Source organism: Crocodylus siamensis, chromosome 11, assembly GCF_052110815.1.
Source record: "Crocodylus siamensis isolate JL-2025a chromosome 11, ASM5211081v1, whole genome shotgun sequence".
Classification (NCBI taxonomy): Eukaryota; Metazoa; Chordata; order Crocodylia; family Crocodylidae; genus Crocodylus; species Crocodylus siamensis.
In genome coordinates this window covers 2,646,130-2,667,569 of record NC_143405.1, presented here as the reverse complement: position 1 = coordinate 2,667,569, position 21,440 = coordinate 2,646,130, and the positions used below count along the sequence as shown (strand labels likewise).

At 43.8% G+C, this 21,440-nt stretch overlaps 1 protein-coding gene across 4 annotated transcripts in view; it reads right to left on the bottom strand.

The window, feature by feature from the left end:
* Positions 1-21,440, bottom strand: part of STRBP (spermatid perinuclear RNA binding protein) — a 69,228-nt gene that overhangs the window by 15,494 nt on the left and 32,294 nt on the right. For 2 of the 4 annotated variants that reach the window (XM_090023051.1, XM_090023052.1), the window contains exons 2-10: positions 21,032-21,211; positions 17,868-18,085; positions 12,247-12,412; positions 8,994-9,138; positions 3,159-3,253; positions 2,641-2,736; positions 1,975-2,086; positions 1,410-1,507; positions 911-1,022 (exon numbers count right to left, since the gene is read on the bottom strand). In XM_090023051.1, the coding sequence (XP_089879177.1) occupies positions 911-1,022; positions 1,410-1,507; positions 1,975-2,086; positions 2,641-2,736; positions 3,159-3,253; positions 8,994-9,138; positions 12,247-12,412; positions 17,868-18,085; positions 21,032-21,034 (1,045 nt within the window). In that variant the 5' untranslated portion in view covers positions 21,035-21,211. The remainder of the gene's footprint in view (positions 1-910; positions 1,023-1,409; positions 1,508-1,974; positions 2,087-2,640; positions 2,737-3,158; positions 3,254-8,993; positions 9,139-12,246; positions 12,413-17,867; positions 18,086-21,031; positions 21,212-21,440) is intronic. The other 2 variants (XM_090023053.1, XM_090023054.1) reach the window with 1 other exon arrangement.

Genomic DNA, 21,440 nt, shown 5'->3' with positions numbered 1-21,440 from the left:
ATATAGACCTCTAACCGTCTCCACTATCTTAGTTCTGGGTAGAAAACATTTCGCATTAATCCCAAGGTTTAAGGGGGCATGAGTGTAAATTTGGGGGAGCGGGGGTAACAGCGACCAGGATCCACTTGCATATATTTTTGCATGTTTTGAATTCAAAACAATGCCTCTGGTGTATTTTTGGAAAATGTTATTCAAAAACTGGAAGCTTACAAAAAATAAGCTCTTCAGGTTAGGTTACTTGACAAAAAGAAATGGAATCATATCAAGAAGCAGCAGGGGAGACTAAACAGTTACAGCACTGATCAGATGTCTAATACAGGATCCATTTTGTCCATTCCTACAGGTACCGATTAAGATCAAACTCCAGAGGTTCCCATACAAACACAGGTATTGTGAACCTACAGCTGAGATTGCCAAAATCTACTTCATCTTTGATGTTTGATCTACGGTGACAATTGGACTAGTGCTGCGTTTAGACGGAATATCAGGAAATTCATGTTTTATTTTTCTTTCCACCCCTAAGGGCTTCTTTGCAGTGAATCTTTTCAAGGACACTGATCTAGTAATGCTTATTTGGCTCATCTAAAGGCTCTCTTTCCACAGCATAAAGGAGACTTAAACATTACTTTTACTCTGCATGCCCCAAGGAGGGCTTGTGTTGGAAAGAAAAGACACCAGATATACCACAGTAAAACTCTGTTTCCCTTGGCGTGCTGAATGTTCTTGTAATAAGCAGAGAGAGATGTTAGATTTTCCTTTAACAGTGTAATAATTTTTAGAGAAACCTTCTTCTGATGCACAGAGCATATAGCGCAGAGAAATTTCACTCTGGCCAAGAGAAGTCAAGCACACAGTTTGCTTTCCAGCCTGTGTTTTTCACCAGGTCCCCCAGGAGTCAACCAGCACTTACCTTCTTTGTCAGCTACTGACCAGGAGTATTTCTGAAATGATTTGTTTGATGGGAGGGGGTCCATTTCCAGCACCTTATAGATCTGACCAAAGGCTGATAATCTGAGCGCGTGCTGGAAAGTGAGAATAGAAATGAGACTTACTTCACAGCAGTGCTTTCCCATGGGCATCTGTGCTTCTCATGATACGTATAGGCACAATGTGAGAAAGGACTCTGATCTTTACAAAAGGCAATAGTTTCACAAAACCCAAGTTAGAAACAACTATTTCTGGGATGCACTACATGTTGTTCAGCCCTAGGCGGGGAGCCCACATGGGCTATAAGTGGATATCAGACAGCCCACAGACACAGAGCTGCCTTTTCTGCCATTTTCGAGACAAGGCAGGGCTTGAGAACAGCTCTCACAAGCCTGCCAAAAGCAGCCGCCATCCTGAAGAAAAGGGGCGAGGATCATAAAGTCTCACCAGGAACAGCCAGGTCCCTGAAAGAAGATTTCTACCTGAGCGCTGTGTGTAATGGCTTCTTTTTGCTGAACTGTCATATAGGACATGGCATCTGTTGGCTCCCGCTCACAGGGATCATATAGACCAGGGCCCCCTACAAGGGGAAAGCACACTGTTTAGGAGGAATGCAATGAATGGGAAGACTGCTGAGTCAAGAAGGCATAAGTGCATGAAAAATGTGCAGAGCCCCAGACTTGTCCATCTTGGGGAACAAGATAACCCAGGTTTCTAAGAGTTTAAAGGTTAAGACTTTGGGGGAGTACAACAGGGTAGTGGACTGACTGCAATATGTGGAACTGTGCTAGCAGGCCCTCCAGTCCACAAGCAGCAGTTCTGGGGCACACAGCCCACCATCCCCTGCTAGTTCCTGCTCATCATGTGTAGGTGACAGCTAGTACCTTTAAAACCATGGAGCATTCCAATTTCTACTGATCCCTACACTAAGCCACCCTCTAGGCGCAACGAAGCACAGGCATGTCTGTGCCTACCAGATTGAATCAGGCCTCCAAAAAAACAAGCAGATCAGACTTTTGAGCCATGGAAGTTATTGTGGGCCCTTACCGGGGAGCAGGATTCCAGACGCCAAGCATTCCATCACTCGTCGCAAGGCCTCTCCAGCACCCAAGGGTCTATTGCAAGTACCTATAGATTTTTCACATATAAGCTCTAGTGGCTGCAAGATATTAAGTTACAGTTAGTATGGGTGCCAGGATGAACACAGTTCCAGTTCAACACGAGAGGTCAGTTCTACCCAAGGAGAGGTGCTGCCCCCATACACCCTCGGAGTCTTCTTCTTTGGACTACCCCACAGCAGGGTTGTTCCCTGTGGAATGGGACCAACATCTCTGCTGCAGCTGTTTGCCCTCAGTCTATAATTCCAAGGTTATCCAGACCAGCCACTACAGCCAGACACCAAAAGATCCTAAGTCTGTGGCAGGGAGTGAGTCCCAAAGAACATGCAGCATGCTGCAGACACAGCTGTGTGGTATGCCCACACCACAAAATTACCAAAACCAATGTAAGCACCCCTCTCTATCCTCACTTCTGCAATCCAGCACTTTTCTAAGCAAACCAAGGATGGCTCTAACAGATGCAGCAAGGGAAGGGAAGGGAAGGGCAGGGCATGCTGCTGCATTTGAGCCCTCTAAATTCCTTAGTCTTACGGCCACATAGCGAAGTCTTAGAAAGTTAGACCCTGTTGCTGCTTCGCCCTCTTTCTGTACTTACCCATCCTTTCAGTGGTGCCCACGTGGGGACTCTGTTGCATAAATCACGCAGAATACGTAGGACAATTACACATGATTTTAGTCCATTTGCCCTGGCCTAAAACAAACAAAATGGTTCCAGTACACCCACAGACAGCTAGCCTTCAACTTTGCTTTTTAAATGCACACAGTCCTGGGGTAGGTTCTTTAATATGATTACTAATTAGCACTTAATCAGTTTTCATGCAAAATAAAACAAAAGTTACAGAAAAGCAAAATATTTCATTTTCTAGAAAGGCAGCCTTAATAGTAAGGGAAAGCATAATGCTAAAATTGCTTTTGTAGCCTCATGACAACACTGTACCAGTTGGCTATCTACCTACTAGTCTCACTTTTACAGTATAGCATTTAGAATTCGGAGTTCTAGACCTTTGTTCTAGAGGGGCTAATGAGAAATTAAAGGAGGCATTAAAATTAAAAGCGTCTCAAATTAAACTTCATAAGGCTACAATAACAATAAGGTAAGAACAAATAGCCAACCTGAAACCATTTGGCGTGCCGCAGAGACGCCAAGGCCTCCAGGCATTTCTGCCTGTCCAATAAGTCCGGAGGATCTTTCATCGCAACATTATCTACTGGTAAAAATGGGATAAAAAGAGACAGATACAATTTGACCAAGGGGTTTCTGTCACAGTACATAAAAGAGCGGCAGCATCTCAATGAGCTAATAAGACTCCCAGAAAATTTTTAACTTTTTTTTAAGTGCACTGTGTTATTTAATTCAAACAAGGCATTAAAAAAGTAGTAAAAGTGCACATATGCAAGAGAAGCAAAAGGCATTCACTCCTTATACAAAAATCAATGGCCACTGCTACAGACAATCTGGGATCTTATTAAAAATGTAGGACACATTTCAGGGCAGAAAATAGCTATGTAGCACTTTTCCTTCTCTCTCTCCTTCCCTTTCATGGTTTTTATTCCAGGTGCATAAAAATGGCACAGAATTACAAAGTGACAGCACTTTCTCTACAAGGAGAAGATTTTCTTGAGGGAAAAAGATTTTTTTTTCTGACACAGACACAGGAGCTGTTCAAGAATTATTTGCAAGTGGTTTCAAAGAATATGAACAAACTTCAAGTTCATATTTAAAAGTAAGAGCAATAAGAATGAAGGAATTTCTTCAACATTATTAACCCAACAAGCAAATTGGAAAAAAAAAATATGACTAGTGTTAACATACAATTTCTGTCTTGATAAACGAGTTCTTTCCTGCAGACTGTGGCATTTTATATAACCATGGTAACAAATTAAAGCAACAAAAGTTGTTTTAAAACTTCTAGATTCCATTAAAACACTCAAGATTCTTTTTCCTTCACAGAAATCTTCATTTCCCAGCAGCGATAGAAATTGGCTAAATGCACTCAAACAAGGATCCGAGAGACAGGATACTGACGTTTTCTATTCAGGCTTACACTTTTTTGTCCTCCTTTTAATCCATCATAGTACAAACTGCTTCTAGGAATCTCACTGAATTCTATTTTGAAAGAACATTTTAACATAAATAACTCCCCCAATCCCATTTTTGAAAATTTTTGTTTAAAAGGAGCAAATCACAAGGAGTTCAGTTCTCCAAATACAACACGTACCTAACTTCATTCATGTGATTAGGTTATGGATATGTAAAACATCTGCAGGACCATGGCCTGATTCTTTCTTAGTCCAAGTACCTAGCATTAGGTGACATGAGAACACGTACTGGGAATTGAGCAGACCCATGATTCCAAACCAAACCTTGAATAAATGTATGAAACCAATTTAGAAATATGCTCCCTAGTTCCTTCTTGAAAGAAAAGATATTTTTCATCATAAAAAGACACTCCTTATGGGCTTGTGTAGGCAGGAATAACCCCAAGTGTCTAACTGAAATGCACAGCCCAAACCATATTGAAAGATGTAGGCCAGGTAAGCAAAGTTCAGGATCGAGTAAAATATTTTAAGTTTCACTTAGAATTAGCAAGAGGAGGGGAAAAACCAACTACTCAACCCCCCTCACCTCACGTTCAGCACACAGTTCAATCACTAGGTAGTCTCCCAGTTGACATGAATTTTCATAGATTATTCTGGATGGTATTTCTTACAAAATGTAATTGCTACTTCAATGTTAAAATTGCCCCACCTATGCTACCGGGTAGGGAGACTGCTTCAGTAAAGCCATATCCCATTATGATGGATAAAAGGTCAGGAAAACAAAAAACAGCGTACAGCTGAACAGAAAGAGGCACCTTGTATAGCAGTTTGCCGAGAACAGAACCAATGGAGATTCAACGCAGAACCTCAAAAGGACTGAAGTGCTATATGCTTATTTTCTGACCCCAATGAACTTCGCAGCAGATATTTGCATTGTTATTAGTTACCTTCTTTGATACAATTACAACACCAGGATTAATCCTCACTTCTCCCTATCCTCCAAATAAAAGCTGCAAAGTCCTCAAAGGGATTAGCTGGTTTGTTTACAAGCAAAAAAGGTCACTTTGCATTACATTTTGGAACTTCTCCCCTGCAATCTTGTTTATTTTCAGGAGGAACATTTTGTGTTTTATGGTTCCCAAATAAACACAATTTGTTACCAATATACACCCATTTTAAATGCTTTGGTAAAAAAAAAGACTTTACTGTGGACAATATAAACATCTGCTTAAAGCTCACATACTGTGTAACAGCTACTCTCAATGAGTGATTAGAATCTTCTTAAAAAGTTAGAAATGGCAAAGGTTGACTGACTGCAAAATCATTCAGTTTTAGCAATAAAGCTGAGCTGCAAGTCTGTAAAAGGCTTACTTCTAAACAAAATGGTAGACATTTTGCTTGAATACATCTGTTGATGAAAAGCTATTTTGCCATTCATTTACAAACCATGAATATGGTGTCTGCAGGCTACTCTTCAGATGAGAAAACAGATCTTGTACCTTGTTAACCTGATGAAAACGACTGGCATTAAATACAGTCTACTTTCTACCGCCATTTTTTAAGTAATTTAGGAGAGGCCAAAATTACAGGTGTCACTGATGCCTTTGGAAATACTAGAGATGCATTGTACTAGCACCTTTTGCAGACAGTCAACTTTGGGGTGCAAGATTCTATTAAACAGAATGATGAAGAGAACAGGCAGTGAAGAGGGGCAAGCAACTTGCAGCAGACTCCCTTGAACATCCTCATGAGAATGGCATGTTTCTTCATGCTCTGCCAGTCAGGAGAGTGAGACCCAAACTTTCCAAATATATATGAAGAGCTTCCCCCTTCCCCCGCATCTTCTCCATTTTAAGGCCATATGACAAAGTAATAAAAATAGAAAGTCGGACATTAATTCAGAGCCTGCAACATGCAACAGAGCCCATCCTTCAAAAATCCTCTCCCCCTTGCTGTAATCCTTCTCTCTGGAGAGCAGCTGCCAACACCATTAGTTTTATAGCCAGCTGTAGCAGGAGAGTGGCTGCTCTCTGGAGGAAAGGCAAATCTGTGGCATGCTCTGCAGCTCCTTCAAGGGCATCTGGCACCTTTGGAGATCAAGAGCATCGGTGATTCTCTCTCTGCCCACCAAGGTCGTGGATTCAGAGTGTTTATGCAGCACTTGCTCAGTTACTGTTTCAGCACCGCTGTGTGCGACTGAAGCTTTTTTTGTTTTAAACACACCTTCAGTACCAGCAACTCTTTGTAGATTTGCTAGCTGAAAAAGTCTGCTTGATACCTATATTGTATCTGAATGACACAAGTGATACACTAAACTGCCCAAGGAGGTGGACGTTAGCTCTCTTGCAGAATACACCCATTCCAAACATTTGACCTTGTGATTTAACGGATGGGGAGAGGGGAAGCAGAGCTTTTTGGGTGTTCATAGGAATACCAAAACGTGCACACATACTGGTCCAGTATTTGTTTTAGTTAATGCGCAACAAAAACAAATAGGACCAAACACCACATTTTAAACATTAACACTTTAGCCAAAGGGAGAGCGTGGTGGGGGAGAGAGACAGAGAGAAACCCAGGAATGTTTTTTCTATACATTCTGACCTCAGGGCATGAAGGCACACACGGCATTCCTACAGAACAAATGGAAGCACTGATAAAGAAGTCCATTGCACCTAACCTTGCTTATTGGTTAGAGGATAGATTAGTGACTGTAATCAAACCATACTGGAAATCTTGGTCAGTTTTACCCAGCACATCTCCCCTTGTCCCCCCACACTTCTTGCTACTTCGGCTCCCAAATAAGGAGCAATGAGAAGCAGCAGCCAATATGGAACGCTTCATCTTACCAAGAAGATGAAAAGCAAAATGTGAAGCGCTCAAGATGCTTTTCTACCAGGAAGAGTTAATGGGAATGGCTGAGGTTGTCCTTCAGATGGCACATTAAATGCACCTGGTTTTACTGGCACTGTGCAAGGGTATCAAAAGGAGGTTGTACTATTTTCCCCTGGAGGCTAAATTACTTTTCCTGGAGAGTATTCCTGAATAATTCCACTCACTATTATCATCATCATTGGAATATATTAAACTTTCAGTTTTTGGATATGCTCATTGAAAAAAGTCACTAAATGTCATTGTACAGCGCTTGAAAAAGTTGAATTCTTCCCTGGGGTAAAAAGATTTGGTTCCTTAGGACCTTGTACAAAAATGTTTGCTTAACTTACAAAGGGGAATATGACCAGTTTCCTCTGTTCAGAACCAGGGAGTAAGCAAAAAAGCAGCTGAAGCCACTTACAAAAAATCTGGATGTCAGAGTGAGGTGTTACACCATTTGTGTTACTCTCCAGTTCTACAGAAGAGGTGCATCCATCAGCACTATTTATTCCCCAGCACTATTAAAAATTTGCAAAGATTACTTCCATACTTAGTGGAGAAATGCAAAGAATTCACATCCTCATTTCATTTAGCTGGCAAATTCAACGTTTCTATCCCAACAGGTGATGGCACCACCCTCTCTGGGAAGCATCATACAGGAAGAAATCTTTGTGCATAGCTGCATGCACACAAGGATATGAAAACACTTTCCCATCAAGATTTCTTCCTCCTGCAGTTGTACCATTTTACATGTGCATTTCTGCTGCAGTGGAAACAGACTTGATCTCAGCACTTGCCAGAAAAGAAAATCTGCAGTAACTTTTCTTTTAGATAGTGATGCCACACAAGTGTCCCATTAGCGAGTTAGGAATGCCAGGATTTTTTTTCCCTTTCCTTTTTAAACTAACAAATGTTTGCCATCCATCTGTATCTCAAGATTCTTCCTTTTCAAGCTGCTGCCCAAGTGCTGCATCCCATTTGGGAATGAAGCTTCCTGCCCTCCCCTCCCCGGACAAAGCGATGAGAAACTGACCAACATTTCTCACTGTATCGGTATTTATGTGGGGAAGGGGAGGAAGCAAAGGGACTTGTGGCAAGTCTAGAAATGGGAAAAGAGCAACAGGGAGTTCCCTAGCCCATACGGGCCCAGCTGCCTCAGTTGTCATGACAGAGAGTGGCCAGTTGGTCAAAGGTCTGACATCATCCAGTGACAAAAGTTTCTAAGGATAGGTTTGGGAAGCAAAAGCAGAAACTACTGGCAGGGAAAATTAAAACAAGACACCGCTACGTTTGCTCTGCGTGCATCTCTTGGTTGGTTTCCAGACTCGTGGATGCTAGGAGTTAACGTTTCCTAAGACTGGCTCATAACTAAACTGGAAGTCACCAGCAGAGAGGGGAAACAGGATTGGGAGGAACTAGGAGTAAAGAGTTCTCCAAAAATCTTTTGTTCTAAAGACATTAGCTACAAAATCCACTTCAGAACTGAAGTACAGGACACTTCAGCTGCACCCTGGTTAGGAGTTCCTAACTTAAGGAAAGAAACGCATGTACGCATCAATAATTAACACCATTTCCATGCCAGACAGACATACCTGCCAGCTCCGCAGGAGCTACCTTTTAGAAGCATCGTTTTACATAACAAGAATTATTTTATGAATTGTCAAAGTATTATGAACTGGTCTGATTGTCTGACTTGATTTAATTTAGGCACAGGACTGAGCAGCACTGGGGTTGCTTAATTATTAACTGATGACAAGTTTAAAAGAAAGCAGAACATAAGGATCTAATTGTGTGTTTAAGTTGGTGCAACAAAGATTCTGTCTTCATGAGGCAATTAGAATTACACCTCTGTGTGGAAATTAAATGGTGGCTGACTGTTCAAGGGACAAATGCTGTAACCTGTTGAGACTACAGCCAGTCTACTGATGATGCATGGGATACAATAAGAACTTCAGCTCCTAACTAGCCCTGAGCTGCACAGTTGGAGTATCTCAGAAAACCATCCTGAAAGAGAAGAAGTGAAAGCTCTCCATGTACCTCCATACTTCTTCTCGGCTTCATCTCGAATGAGAGGGGACGTGAGAACCACCTTCAGCGTTAGCTTGGGCTCCTTTGTGTTACGAATTATAATAGCTGCCTCATTTACACGCTCCTCCACGAGGTACTTCTCCTCTGTGAGTTTCTGAAAGTCACCAAGAAAGGTTTCAAGAACCCACAAGTCAATCGTGAAAAAGGCAGAATCTCCTAACACAGTGTTTGCCCCTAGACTTGGTACTACTCCTGGAACTAGTAGATACAAAGCCGGACACGTCCTACCAAAAGCTTCTTTGCTTCCCTTGCGTGGAGGGTGGCTAAAGCTGAAAGAACTTAAAAACTATTCTGGCAACCAAACCTATCCCGAATAAAGCTACGTAGCTGCAGCATCGACGCACTATGGTACCACACATTCTATGGACGGTGACCAATTTTCTGGGGCTTCCATAATGTGAACCATGTACCTGCAACTGTTGGTCTCGGGAAGTATCTACATTCCCAGGTGAGAGCGCCTTTGACTAGTAAGCCCTGGGTAGGCTGCTGCCATCTTGACAATTAGTGGCAGATCCTAGTGGGTAATTGGCTTCAGCCTCACAAAACATTTTGCATGGGCAGACCCCTGTACTTGCCTGGAGCCCCATCAAATGAAGTCACACATATATGGGGCTCAAATAGACTTTGAGAGATCATACAGCCCATCCCCCTGGTTTGAAACAGAGGATGTATATCTAGACCATCCCTGACATGCATCTACGTAACTTGTTCTCAAACTCCAAAGGCAGCCTGTTCTAGTGTTTTACCACCCCTGCATTTGGGAAGTTTTTCTTAACATACAATCAGCTTGTCCTTTGCTGCAAATGACTCCAGTTCCTTTTTGTCCTAACCTCAGTGGAGAACCACCCTTTGCATAGCCACCTTTTAGAACACACATCTGAAAACCTGCAACTCCCAACTGTATTTTGTTTTTTAGGAAAAAAAATCCAATGAAAGTTAAGCTAACTGGTCTAAGGCAATTCTTTCAACCTTTCAGTAGGCCATTTTCTATACTTTTCATCATTCTTGTTGCTCTCTTCTGGACTCTCTTCAACTTGCTTAGATATTCCTTGAAGTGCAGTGCCCAAAAGTGGGTATAAAAGCAACTGAGCTCTCCTATCAATACAACCCTGATTATGATACTTCTCCTACTCGCCATCCTTCTTCCTCCACCTCAACTTTTTTTCCGTTTATTTGCAACAGCACTGTATTGTTGGCCTTCACTGTTTGTGATCCTCTGTGTACCCTGCAGATCCTTTTTGGCAGTACTGCTTTGTAGCTAGCTAGTCATGGTTTAATTTTCCCTTCCTAAGTCCAGTGCTATGCAATTGATGTTACTGATTTCTGTCTTAATAATTTCAGCTCGCTTCCCAGCATAGCATCATTTTCAGTTCTAATTTTCTTCTCAAGTCCTTGCAACTCCTCCTAGCTTAGCTTCATTTGTGAAAGACACAAGTGCTCTCTTTTCCATTATCCATGATCTTAATGAGGAGGTCCCAGAACAAAGCCTATGCGAGACCCCACTTGAAATGTCCCCCTAGCTTAACAAAAACCACTAGTAGCTACTGTTAGCATGGTTTTTCAGCATGGTTGTGCATCCACGTTATTGTATTTTCATCTAGGCCTCATTTCCTAGTCTTCTTATGAGCAGATCATGTAAACTGTGCCAAAAACATTATTCAAGATATCCAGGCAAGTGTTTTCCCCTTATCCACTAAGGCAGTTATCCTGTCAAAGAAGGAAATTAGATTTGTTTGACACGATTTGTTCCCAACAGATTCAGGCCGTCTTAACACCACATCTTGCAGATATTTACATACTATTTAATATTTTTTTCCAGTGAAAGTTAAGCTGACTGAGCTATGTCCTTGGGTCCTCCCCACCACCTCATTTGTAAAGATACTGTCTGCCCTTCCCTGCTCATCTAAGACCTCACCCAACCTCCATGAGTTCCCAGAGCCAATTGCTAATAGTTCAGAGGTTGCTTTATGTTAATATTTTAGTATTAAAAAGTAGGTTTCTCTCACATCCTGAAGACTTTATTTAATACCTCTAAACTCTTCTAACCTCTAATTCTTCTTTAACTAGAAACAGGGGTCTGTTTACATGGATCAGCTTTGAGGATTGAAACCAGAGACAGCACATAAAATATCCCCTGTCAAACCACCACTGCTCCTCAAGGGAGATGGAACCGTACAGCTTGCTTCTTCCAGAGACCTGCTGCAAGCAACTCATCTACCCTCTCCACTTCCCTGCACGCTTCCAGGAGTCTCATGTATGGAGAAATTTGTGTCTGCAGGGTAAGATATTCTCTCTTTAAAATCCAGACTCATTTTGTGAGCAAATGAACAGCAGGGACAAACAGCTGGGAAGAAGGATGGAAATGTGTACACCCTCTTTGGGAAAAAAAACAAAACAAAACACACAACAAGGCAGCAAGCTAGGAGGGAGGGGTTCAATGGGGTATTTGATGGGTATAGTCTCTTGGCCATGACACAGGCCACAAGTGTCAGGATGGACGTATCCTTCAGGCTCACGGAGCTGTCAAAGAGCCATTCTCCTGGGTTTAAAGGGAGCAGCATACATTTCTCTATACAATACTCTTTTATGCAACAAAACCACAGGGGTACAAAGAACTGAGCTCATGATCATGATTAAAATTTAGGGTTGCTCACCACCCAGCATGCCTTCTCTTCTGAATCACAGAGGAGTTGAGATCTGGGGGGGAGAAGGGGGGAGGAGGAGGAGGAGGAGTGGGGCAGAGGCAGGAGGTGGAATACCCAACAGGTAATGCTTCTGCCAGGCAGAAGTTAAAGTTCCTGGAAAGACTCAGGGCAAGGGGGCATGACGGCATGCTCAAGAGGGAGATTTGCGAGATCACCATGTTGTGCGTGCGTTAGAAGTGAGAGCAGAAAACACAATCCGCTGGGCAAATTCCCAAATCAAAGGGTTAGTTGCAGGGCACAGCAGGGTTGACATCAGGAAAAGGGATTGAGGAGGATGGTAAGCTTTGTGGTTAGCTGTTTTTACCCATCATGCTAAGTGTCACATGCTCTAGCTGTTCTCCTAGACTGAAAGTAAGTTCTTTGTTCTCTGTACCTTTACTACTTGCATTTTTTCAATACCAAATTCCTTTTCAGCCTTTACCCAGTGTAGCTTGTAGCCAAATATTCTTTGCAGTGCTATCAATCACTGCTGTAGGACTGCCCTAAATTAAACTCACCTGAATTTGGATTGGGAGATTGTCTTTGACTATATATAACAAGGTCTTTGTGGGTTTTTCTTTGCACATGAGAACCAGCTCCAAATCCATATCATCTTTTATCAGCAAGCCCTTTGCAACCAAGCCAATTCTCATTACACCACACAAGGTCCGACCACCTTGATCCCTGGAAATGAAACAATTCTGAATAATTAAAATGGTAATATCACACATAGGAAATATTTGTATCATCCTCTCACAGTAAAGGGACAAAGACCAGGGGGACTGATTTCAGCATTTCTGCAATTCAGTACTGACAGGGCAATGAAAAGCATGGGCTGCCTTTATGTAAGTGGGCAACAGGAGGGGGAAGAAAAAAAATAAAAGGGGGCACAAATGGTGAAGTGCATGAAACGGTGCTTTGCAATTCAGACGCAGAGAAAAAAGTCTAATTATCAAACTCAAACTTCACCTCCGGCTGCAGAAAAGGAAAGGTACACCCAAGCCTGGAGCAGGTATTTCAAAGGAGCTTGCAAGTAGGAAGCCGAAGTCTAACTTGCAGAAGTGACTGGGACCCTTGTGGCCCCATGTCCCAGTGGCTGTCAACAAGATTTAGGTGCTGATGTGCCTAAGTCTCTTTGGGAAGCTTTATTCCAGCTCTTTTTTGTGCATTTTCTGTAGCTTGCCCCTGTAAAATGTTGTATAACTCATTTCTGATGTTTCCTTGAATGCTACAAACACCAATCAGCCTCCTCAGGAAGGCTCCTCAGTTCAAAGAGCCTTCCTTACAGAAGCCCCTCAACAGTTCACCACTGCTGCAGCGAATGAGCCATTAGAGGGTCGGTCTGGGCTCTCCTGTGAAAGCTCAGAGAACTTTTAAGAGCCACAGTAAATGTCAGCATTTCAAAGTAAAATAAACACAACTTCAGCTTTGAGCACTGAGAACAGACAGACCCACAGACGAGATCAATTTAGCTGCCCAGATGCACACAAAAACAGAGGGCGCTTACAGGGAAGAGCCTGAACAATCACACCCATGACATTTCTTAGATGTGCTTGTGCTAATTAAACAGCATCTCACTGTATTCCAAAACCCAGAGAAAAGGGGTGCAAGTGTTAGGGGCAGGGTACTGTGAAACCAGCCTTGCCCACAGCCTCCATCTGCGATAGCTCATCTACATGGGCACAGCTGTGTAGACTTTAAATGGATGCATAGAAGTGGTCTCTTTTTGTCTAAAATGCAGCAAGCAGTCCGAGAAGAGGAAGGGACACCACCATGGTCAAAGCAGGAGTGGACTCACAGAGGGAAGCCAGGTCTCCCAGCTCTCAACAAGGGGGCCTGTCCCCCTCCACCAGGCTGCAGGGTTTCACATCCTATTTTTAGCAAGCTAGCCCGATACTGCGACATGCGGACACAAATCTGGCAGGGAAATGCAATTCTCTTAAGAAACAGCTCCAAGCTGATCTGTTATTTCACTGAGTGCAATGGGTTTCACTTGAATCATTTTCACTATCCTGGATAACCTGCGAGGGGCTTTTTCACAAAAACCCACCCCCAAATTTAGCAGTGGACTTTTTCTTTTTTGAAGTTCACAGAAGCATTTGTGTACCTGCAAAGCTTTGCAAACAAGAACTTGCAAAGCCACAGCTGACAGGACAATATACTTTTCGTACACAGCAGGTAGGCATATTACTCTGCTCTCTGCAAGCCTGTGGGGAGGATTCATTTGCTAACACTTTGCACAGCATACTGAAGATACCAGCTGCCAGGCAGGTGCTTTACAATGAATAAGCAAGTTCTTTGTTTTAGTTTTATGTTACTTCCTTGCTAATCTAGTCCCTGGTGGGGTGGGCCAAGAATACCAGAGCCACATTATGTCATGCTTGGTTAAAACTTGGCTAAAGGAAAGATTTCAGAGTTATTCCAGGATTCCTCTGCTCAAGAGTACTGGCAAGAGAGGCCTCCTGGGACATGGGATCCCTCATTATGAAAGAGCGGCATGGCCCCACTGCTGTCTCACTAGTGATGCCTTCGCAGTAGCAGTGAGTACTGCTGTTTGCTGTGTCTGCTCATCTGGAAGCAGACAGCGCACAGAAGAAATACCATCACTTGCACCTGTCCGGTCTTCGTATTGCATAGCTCCTAAGAGCCGTAGTCAAGGACCAGAGCCTGCTTGTGCAAGGCACTGTACAAAACCAACACAAAAACGCAGAGTCCCTACCCTGGAGAAATAATGGGAGGTTCACTCACTTTGAATCTCGGATTAGTCTACACACTAGCTCCTATTACAGGCAAAATACATTTTGTCCTGCACTGTTCCCTGTAAGAACTTTTTCCAATCGTACCACATTCCTTTCCCTGCAGGAACAGACATGTAAATTCTCCATCCCTTTAAGGACAGCAGGCAACACTTACTGATCTATTCACAGATCTAGCTGCATTACAAAATCCAACAAAATGTTCAAGCCGCTTTTCTTTTTCAAAAGTATCCCGGGAAGGAGTGGGAGACCAAAAAAAGACTCTGTGTCACTGCTTTGACAGGCAACACCTGGCTTAAAGGCTATTCTTCTGCCTGCTGGCTTTTTGTGAGAGCCTCTGCAGACATGAGATTTATTATAGAGAAGACACAGATACTTACAAAAATGCACTCTAAATTTAGAGCACAGCATGATCATAAAACATCCTGCACACAAAACCATGAAAGTGAAGTCAGGCTGTTTGATTATCTCAACAGCACTTAATACAAGCCCAGGATTCTTCACCAAAACCATTTTAAAAAGCCATTTTGTGCTCAATCTACCCATGTCAGAAAAAGGAAAATGCTGCCAATAGCGCTTGAAAATTACTGACACAACACACACCGCATCCCACATAAGGAGTTCGAGAAGTCAAGAAAGACCGTTCCTCAGCAGAAAACTGACATTAATTATCTTCCACTGAACATGACAAAGCTTAAATGTCCATCTGTGGAGAAGCAGCCTATCAATCCACCGTTATTCCCAGGAGTCCACACGATCACCCTTTCTCAAACCAATTTATCAGTTAATTTATGGAAAAATATTCATGCATTCAAATGCTTTTGCAATTTCTGTTTGCATACATTTCGCACCAAAAAGTGACACCTCACCACTTGGCCTAGTGCAAGAACGTTGAGAAGATGAGCGATGCATCTGATAAATATTTATTAGTTAAAGGGAGGGACTCGGAAAACATGGGGATCGGGAGGCCAACATTCAGGCTCATTTATGAAGCCTTGGAATCTGCTTTGCTAAGATCACCCGCTGGATCAGATGCTGCTGAATGCGTCATCGAGCCCACGATGGCTCACGTAGTGGGTGTTCCTGTTCGCAGAGACAGCCTCCCCCCACGAGACTTCGCATGGAACAAGCAGGTTGCTTCTCAAGAGCTCCCAAAACTGTCACATGTATTAGATAAGAGCCAAGGGAGGAAAACTAACTTTCAGCCAGCGCTGTCAGCGCTTGAGGGACTTTCTACAGGGTCACCGTATCTGGTGGGATATTTATTCCAATTGTGGAGGCTCTCTGCTTCCCCACCTCTTTTCACAGCTTTCTTCAACAAGCCCACTTCTCACTTGTAAAGTAGAACATGTCTAGCTGCTCAGACACAGCAGTTTCATGTCCCATTTCCCACTGAAATCTGGGACTTGCCAAGGACAGTAACATACAGATCCTTTCAAGGGTGCCACACAATGTTAGCACTGTTAAGTTTACAAATATGATTCACAAGATAAATCCAGAGATTTCAGATAGAAATCCACAGATGTGGTCTGTCTGACTTCTTTGCAACAGAAAGACCACTCCCTTTTTTTCTGTAAGCAAAAAAATGAAAACTAAGAGCTGGCATTTTCCAAGAGGTGCCATGAGTCATCCAGGCAGGGGGGCCTTGAATCTAAAAAGGTTGAGAACCGCTGCTTTTAAGATTTTATAAAAAGAATTATAATCACTGCCTCTTTCATATTAAATCACTGCCTCTTTCATATTGAACTGTATCTTGAGCCCAGGTAAGTGAAAACAGCAGCACTTGACTGGGTATAATCTTGCTGATTCAGGACTAGATTTTGCTTCTTTTCCTTGCCACTGACAGTGCCTCATTCCAGAACCAGTCCTTATGGGATCTCAAAGGGATTGCTGGCAGGATAGGGTAATTCTCAGAACATGGGGAGGAGGCAGGCTTTGGCTTTCAGGCACAATATATTACCAAGCTGGAGTACTAGGTTCTTCATCCTGTCAGCTCTACCTAACATGCTTACCTACACTTTGGAAAACTCAGAAGAAACCTTACTATTACTATAGAAGATATCAGGAAATGAAGCAGATCCATATGGAACAAAGCAGACCTTCTCACATCGATTATAAAAACAGACCTACACACACCTACCGTTCAAGCAACCCTTTTTAGCACTTTAGAGCTCAGAACAAGGAAAGCTAGAAGTAAAACCCAGAAACGGTCTCTCAGACTGTGTTAGTGAAGGGATGCAATCAGATCAGGTCCTGAGAAGGCCATTACATTAGAAGACAAAGTTTTGTCTAATGAGGACAGCACAGGACTAAAAGTCATCATATCCCTCTGGTCCTGGCATGGATTTGCTGGGGGTCTTCTGATAAGTCAGTTTTTCAGTGCCTCAATTCCTAGTCTCTAAATTGGGCATAATATTTATATGTAGGGACCTATCGAAATTGCAGTAGAAGTGCACTGCCCAGCAGCAACTTTAATCTTGCTTGTTTTGCTGTGCATCCCCCCCACACCTGATTGGCAGAGAGGCCCTGGCAGCCCTGCCACTTGCTGCTGATTGGCCAGGAAGCAAAAACCATGGTTTTAACCATGCTGTGGTTTTTGCCTCCCAGCGGGTCAGCAGCAAGCGGCAGTGCCACCAGGGCCCCTCTGCCAATCAGGAGGGGGAGGGAGAGGTTCATGGCAAAGCAACCAAGATTAAAGGAGTGCTGCACAGCACACTTCTGCTGCAATTTCGGTAGGTCCCTACTTCTATGGTTCAGAGAGTGGGTGAAGCTAAAGTCAGTGCTGTACATCACTCAAGAGCCCCAAATGCCTGAACTTGAAGAGCTTTATCTGCAAAAACCTGAAGAGGGACCAGTTGTTCCAGCTGCTTTTTGAGCTGCTGGAGTTAAACTAGGAGAGCAAAGCTGGCACCAGATCAGGGTATAAACAGAGATGTGCAGTGACAGATGTTTCATGCAATATGGAATTACACGATATACAGTAATGGCTCCTTTGGAGCAGTTAGTCTGCTGGATAAACAACACACATTTATAAATCCATTTTTGCCTATTATACTGAAACTGCCCTGAAGCTGAAAAGTTACGGGTTTGGATTTGGGAGCTCAAGGGAAACACGTTCACCTCTTGAAAAAGCCCACCTACTACCCATACCTTCCAGACAGCTCATCTGAGAAAATGAAGCCCTGCCCAGGATGCCAGTCATTTCTCATTCCCTCCGCTCACCTAATATACTCTCATCTCAGAACGATTCCAGACACTTGTACTTCCTGTTTTGAATTTTTGTCCCCAATAAAGCCGAAGGATTGACACTATGGCCCTTGTTTAGATGGAAAGGAATCCATTCAGAGCAGCACAGTAATGCATTCTGAGCTGAACTCACTCACTTGGCATTGCTCTCTGCAGCTTCCTCCTTCGCTTCCACATCTCCTTCACTTTTCATTGCCTTGTTCTTTTCATCCAGCCAGTCAGAGACATGTTTAAGGGCACATTCGACTGTTGATACCATGTTCTGGACAGCTTCAAGTTCCTCTGGAGATGGATAAATGGTTGAGTGTTTCACCATAACATGGCGGTCATCATTAGCAAAAGATCGGATAGATCTCTGTTACAGAGGTGAGAAAGAGCGAGGGAAAAAGAAGCGTTATTGGCTTATCCAGAGAAGGACATTATTTGAGAGGGAATCCTCCCCAAATTATACAGGACAGTGTTAGGAACACAAAACCTAAAATCATGGCAAGAACTATTTTTCCTCTGTCTGAAATAGAGACTCAGCAGACTAGAGGTGCAGCTCTGGAAAAGCCAGAATGGCTTGAACTGGCAGCACAGTACAAAAGAACCTTGTGCTTGCTCCTTGCATGTCGTGAGTGCAGGCTGTGGCTTTCGTGATCCTGGTTTCAAACCAGAAACAGGAAAACCCCCAAGTTCAGAATGTGAAAAATGAAAGGAGAACGTCTCCTATACACAAACGGTTGCCTTGCCCTCCCTGCTGCTAGCATCCATCCCTCCAGCCATAGCTGATCTGACCTGCACTGGTCTGCAAAAACATTTCAGGGGCTTGGCCTTGCAGCACCTCTTATGGATTTGGGTGGAGCAGGAAGGACTAGAGAGGTCTACCAGGGAGGCAGGAGTCCCACACCTCTCCTCCCAACCTTTTGTCTGCCTTGTCTGCTTCAGCTAAGCTCTTTGTGACAAGGGCTCTAGCATGTGTGAAATAAGGACAGATAATAGTAACAGGGCAGGAGAGGAGATGTTCCCTGGGGCGGTTGCAGAACACAGTGAGCTCTGTGCCCTGCTAAGCTCTGCCCCTTGTTCCAGCTCACATGTGGAATAGCTGGGTGGCTCACAGGGGCCTACTGATCTGGTTCTGAGAGGAAATTCAAGAGTTCTGTGCTCCACTAGGAAATGGCAAAACACAAGGGTAAGGATGTTCACAGTGGAGGCAACCCAGGGGGCCTGGGTGAAAAAAGGGAGAGCTGGGAGATGACTTATGCTGAGCAGAGACTGTGCTAATCTCCAAGAACAAACGTTGGGGGCGGCTGTCCCTCCTCGTTTTGGGCTTGATGCAAAGACAGCCTCTTGCCGGGGGGGGGAAGCCCTCAACAGCTTTTTGTGCTATGCCTGGGATGTGGCACCCCAGTCTGGGGCTCTACCCCAGACTGGAGGGAGCTCAGTAAACAGCACTGAGAAGCGACTAGTAGCCTGCCTGTGCAGAAACATTAAAACAGCAGCACGAGAAATGAGATACAAATGCGGCGACTGAAGGGTCTGGAGGCAGGCTCACAGAGCTCCGCAATCCAAGTGATACTGGATGGAGACCTGTGACCTGACTGGAGCTTTATGGTTTGCCACGGGACCCAGATGATCTGAATGGTGAGTAATGCCAACCTCTGGCAGAGCAGATGTCAAGCTTTCTCCTTATCCCTGTTCATCCCCCATGCTTGGTGCAAGGAGGAGAGCTTTCTACATTACTCCCAGCAATACTGCTGACAGCAGCCTGCTGTCTCATCCTCCCCAGGCAACTGCTTTGTTCCTGCTCTAAGCTTAATTTTGTAAGCTGCATTTACCCTGCAGCAAAGACAGATCCTTCCTTCAACCTCATGAGCTTGTAATGATGCCCACTTGCACAGTAGTACTGCCTGCAGAGACCCTAGGCCATATCCCTGCTGAAGCAGGGGTTAGGAGCACGGGAGGGGAAGGCAGCTCTTGAGCGGTTACATCCAGTTCCATGCTATCGCAGGCAGCCATGTCACACAGTCCCCATCTTGACCTTAAGTGCTCCTACCCCACGCTGCAGGTCTCAGGGAGAGGCTCACCTGCTCAAAGGTGCGAGTGTGCTGCCCCTGTCCCCTCCCAGTATGTCCCAGACCAGCAGGACTGGAGCTCCATTCCAGGAGGACCTGCCACCTGTGCCACCTCAGCTAGCAAAGGTAAGAGGCTAGCTGAGGCTGCTGTGGCTCAGCAGCAAGACCGCTTTTTCTTGTTCACTCCTGCATACCCACCCATTCCCGTCAAGCAAACAGCGATTGGAAGAAGTATTCCCATGGTGATAAGCCTAGAACTCATGTATTAGAAGGCATCTGGTTATTTTGCAAGCTGCAGTCCCTGGCAAGGTGACTATTAAGTGAAAATTTGCATCAAGAATTTACAGGAACCAGAACGCTTCCTATACAAGACCCAGCTACTGCCCAGAGTTGCACTTTGCTGCCTTCCCCTCCTACGCTCCTACATACTGCAGAGGGTAAAGTCCATGTTTGTGTTTTAGATTTCATTAGCAATCAAGCCTTATTTCTGTACTTTACTTCCAGTAGAGTGTTGCATTTGTTCTGCTTTCATCATCTCAGAGCAGTCACATTTAGGAGACTTTAAAAAAAAAAAAATTTTAAAAAAAGTCAACAGACTAAAATTGTTCCTGCAAACAACTGGTCCACAGGAACCGGTGGTGGGATTTAGCCCCTTTTCAGAATGCATTTGAGAGAGACTTTCCATGTCAGCCTTACACATTCAATATGTCTCAGCCTTTTACAATTTGCAACAAATACAACTAGACAGATTGGAAACAACTCCCCACTTAGTCATCAAATATGCCCTGGTGAGTATTGCTATGTATCATATCTAAGCTATTAATAGGTGTGCACAGAGCCAAGGCTTTTAATTTTTAGCACGTAAATATATATATATTTATATATAAAATGAACACTTGACCTTGTAGAGAAGGGACTGGGCAGGGAAGATCAGCATTTGGTTATGCAATCCACAGTTCAAGGTCACCCACGCCATTCGCAACAGCTTGCCAATGCCAGTTTTATTAGAAAATGTTATGAGCAACCCCTTCATTTGTATTTAATAATTCATGTGCTGCAGGCTCACAATGCTCCACTCTGGTTTAAAAAGACCCAACAATAAATCAAACCCCATTTTCTTTGCTTAACTATGCAATGCCATCTTGAACTTGGCAGAGGGTCAGAAAATAACCCCCACTCTTCCTTTAGCAAGCTGAGAGAGGGGAGTTATTTTCAATGCTGCCCTATGAATCAAGACAGATACCTACCATGGTTTGCTTGAGTGTTTCAGCTCTGCTCCCCCTCCCCTTTCTCCTTTTCCCTCCTCCTTGGTGTCTTTGCTAGGCACTGTTTTGCCTGACAGAACCTCCTCATAAGCCTCTCAGTCCCCTGACAGCTCAAGAGTTCATGCAGCCGAGATGATCCGGGAGTCACTTTCTGCAATACACCTGCAAAGGCAGAGAAAAGGGGGGGGGGTGGAGACAGAGAGGGAGAGGGGGAGAGAGAGAGGGGGAGGGAGAGGGGGAGAACACACTTGAAAAAGAAGAAACCACACGCTAATTCCAATGGCTTTTCAAAGCCGCACATTAAGCCAAGCCACTGATTAAAAGCAGCAGGCTTCAAGGGGGGGTAGGAGTGGGGAGGAAATCACCAAATCATTTATGCCTGAACGAAAAG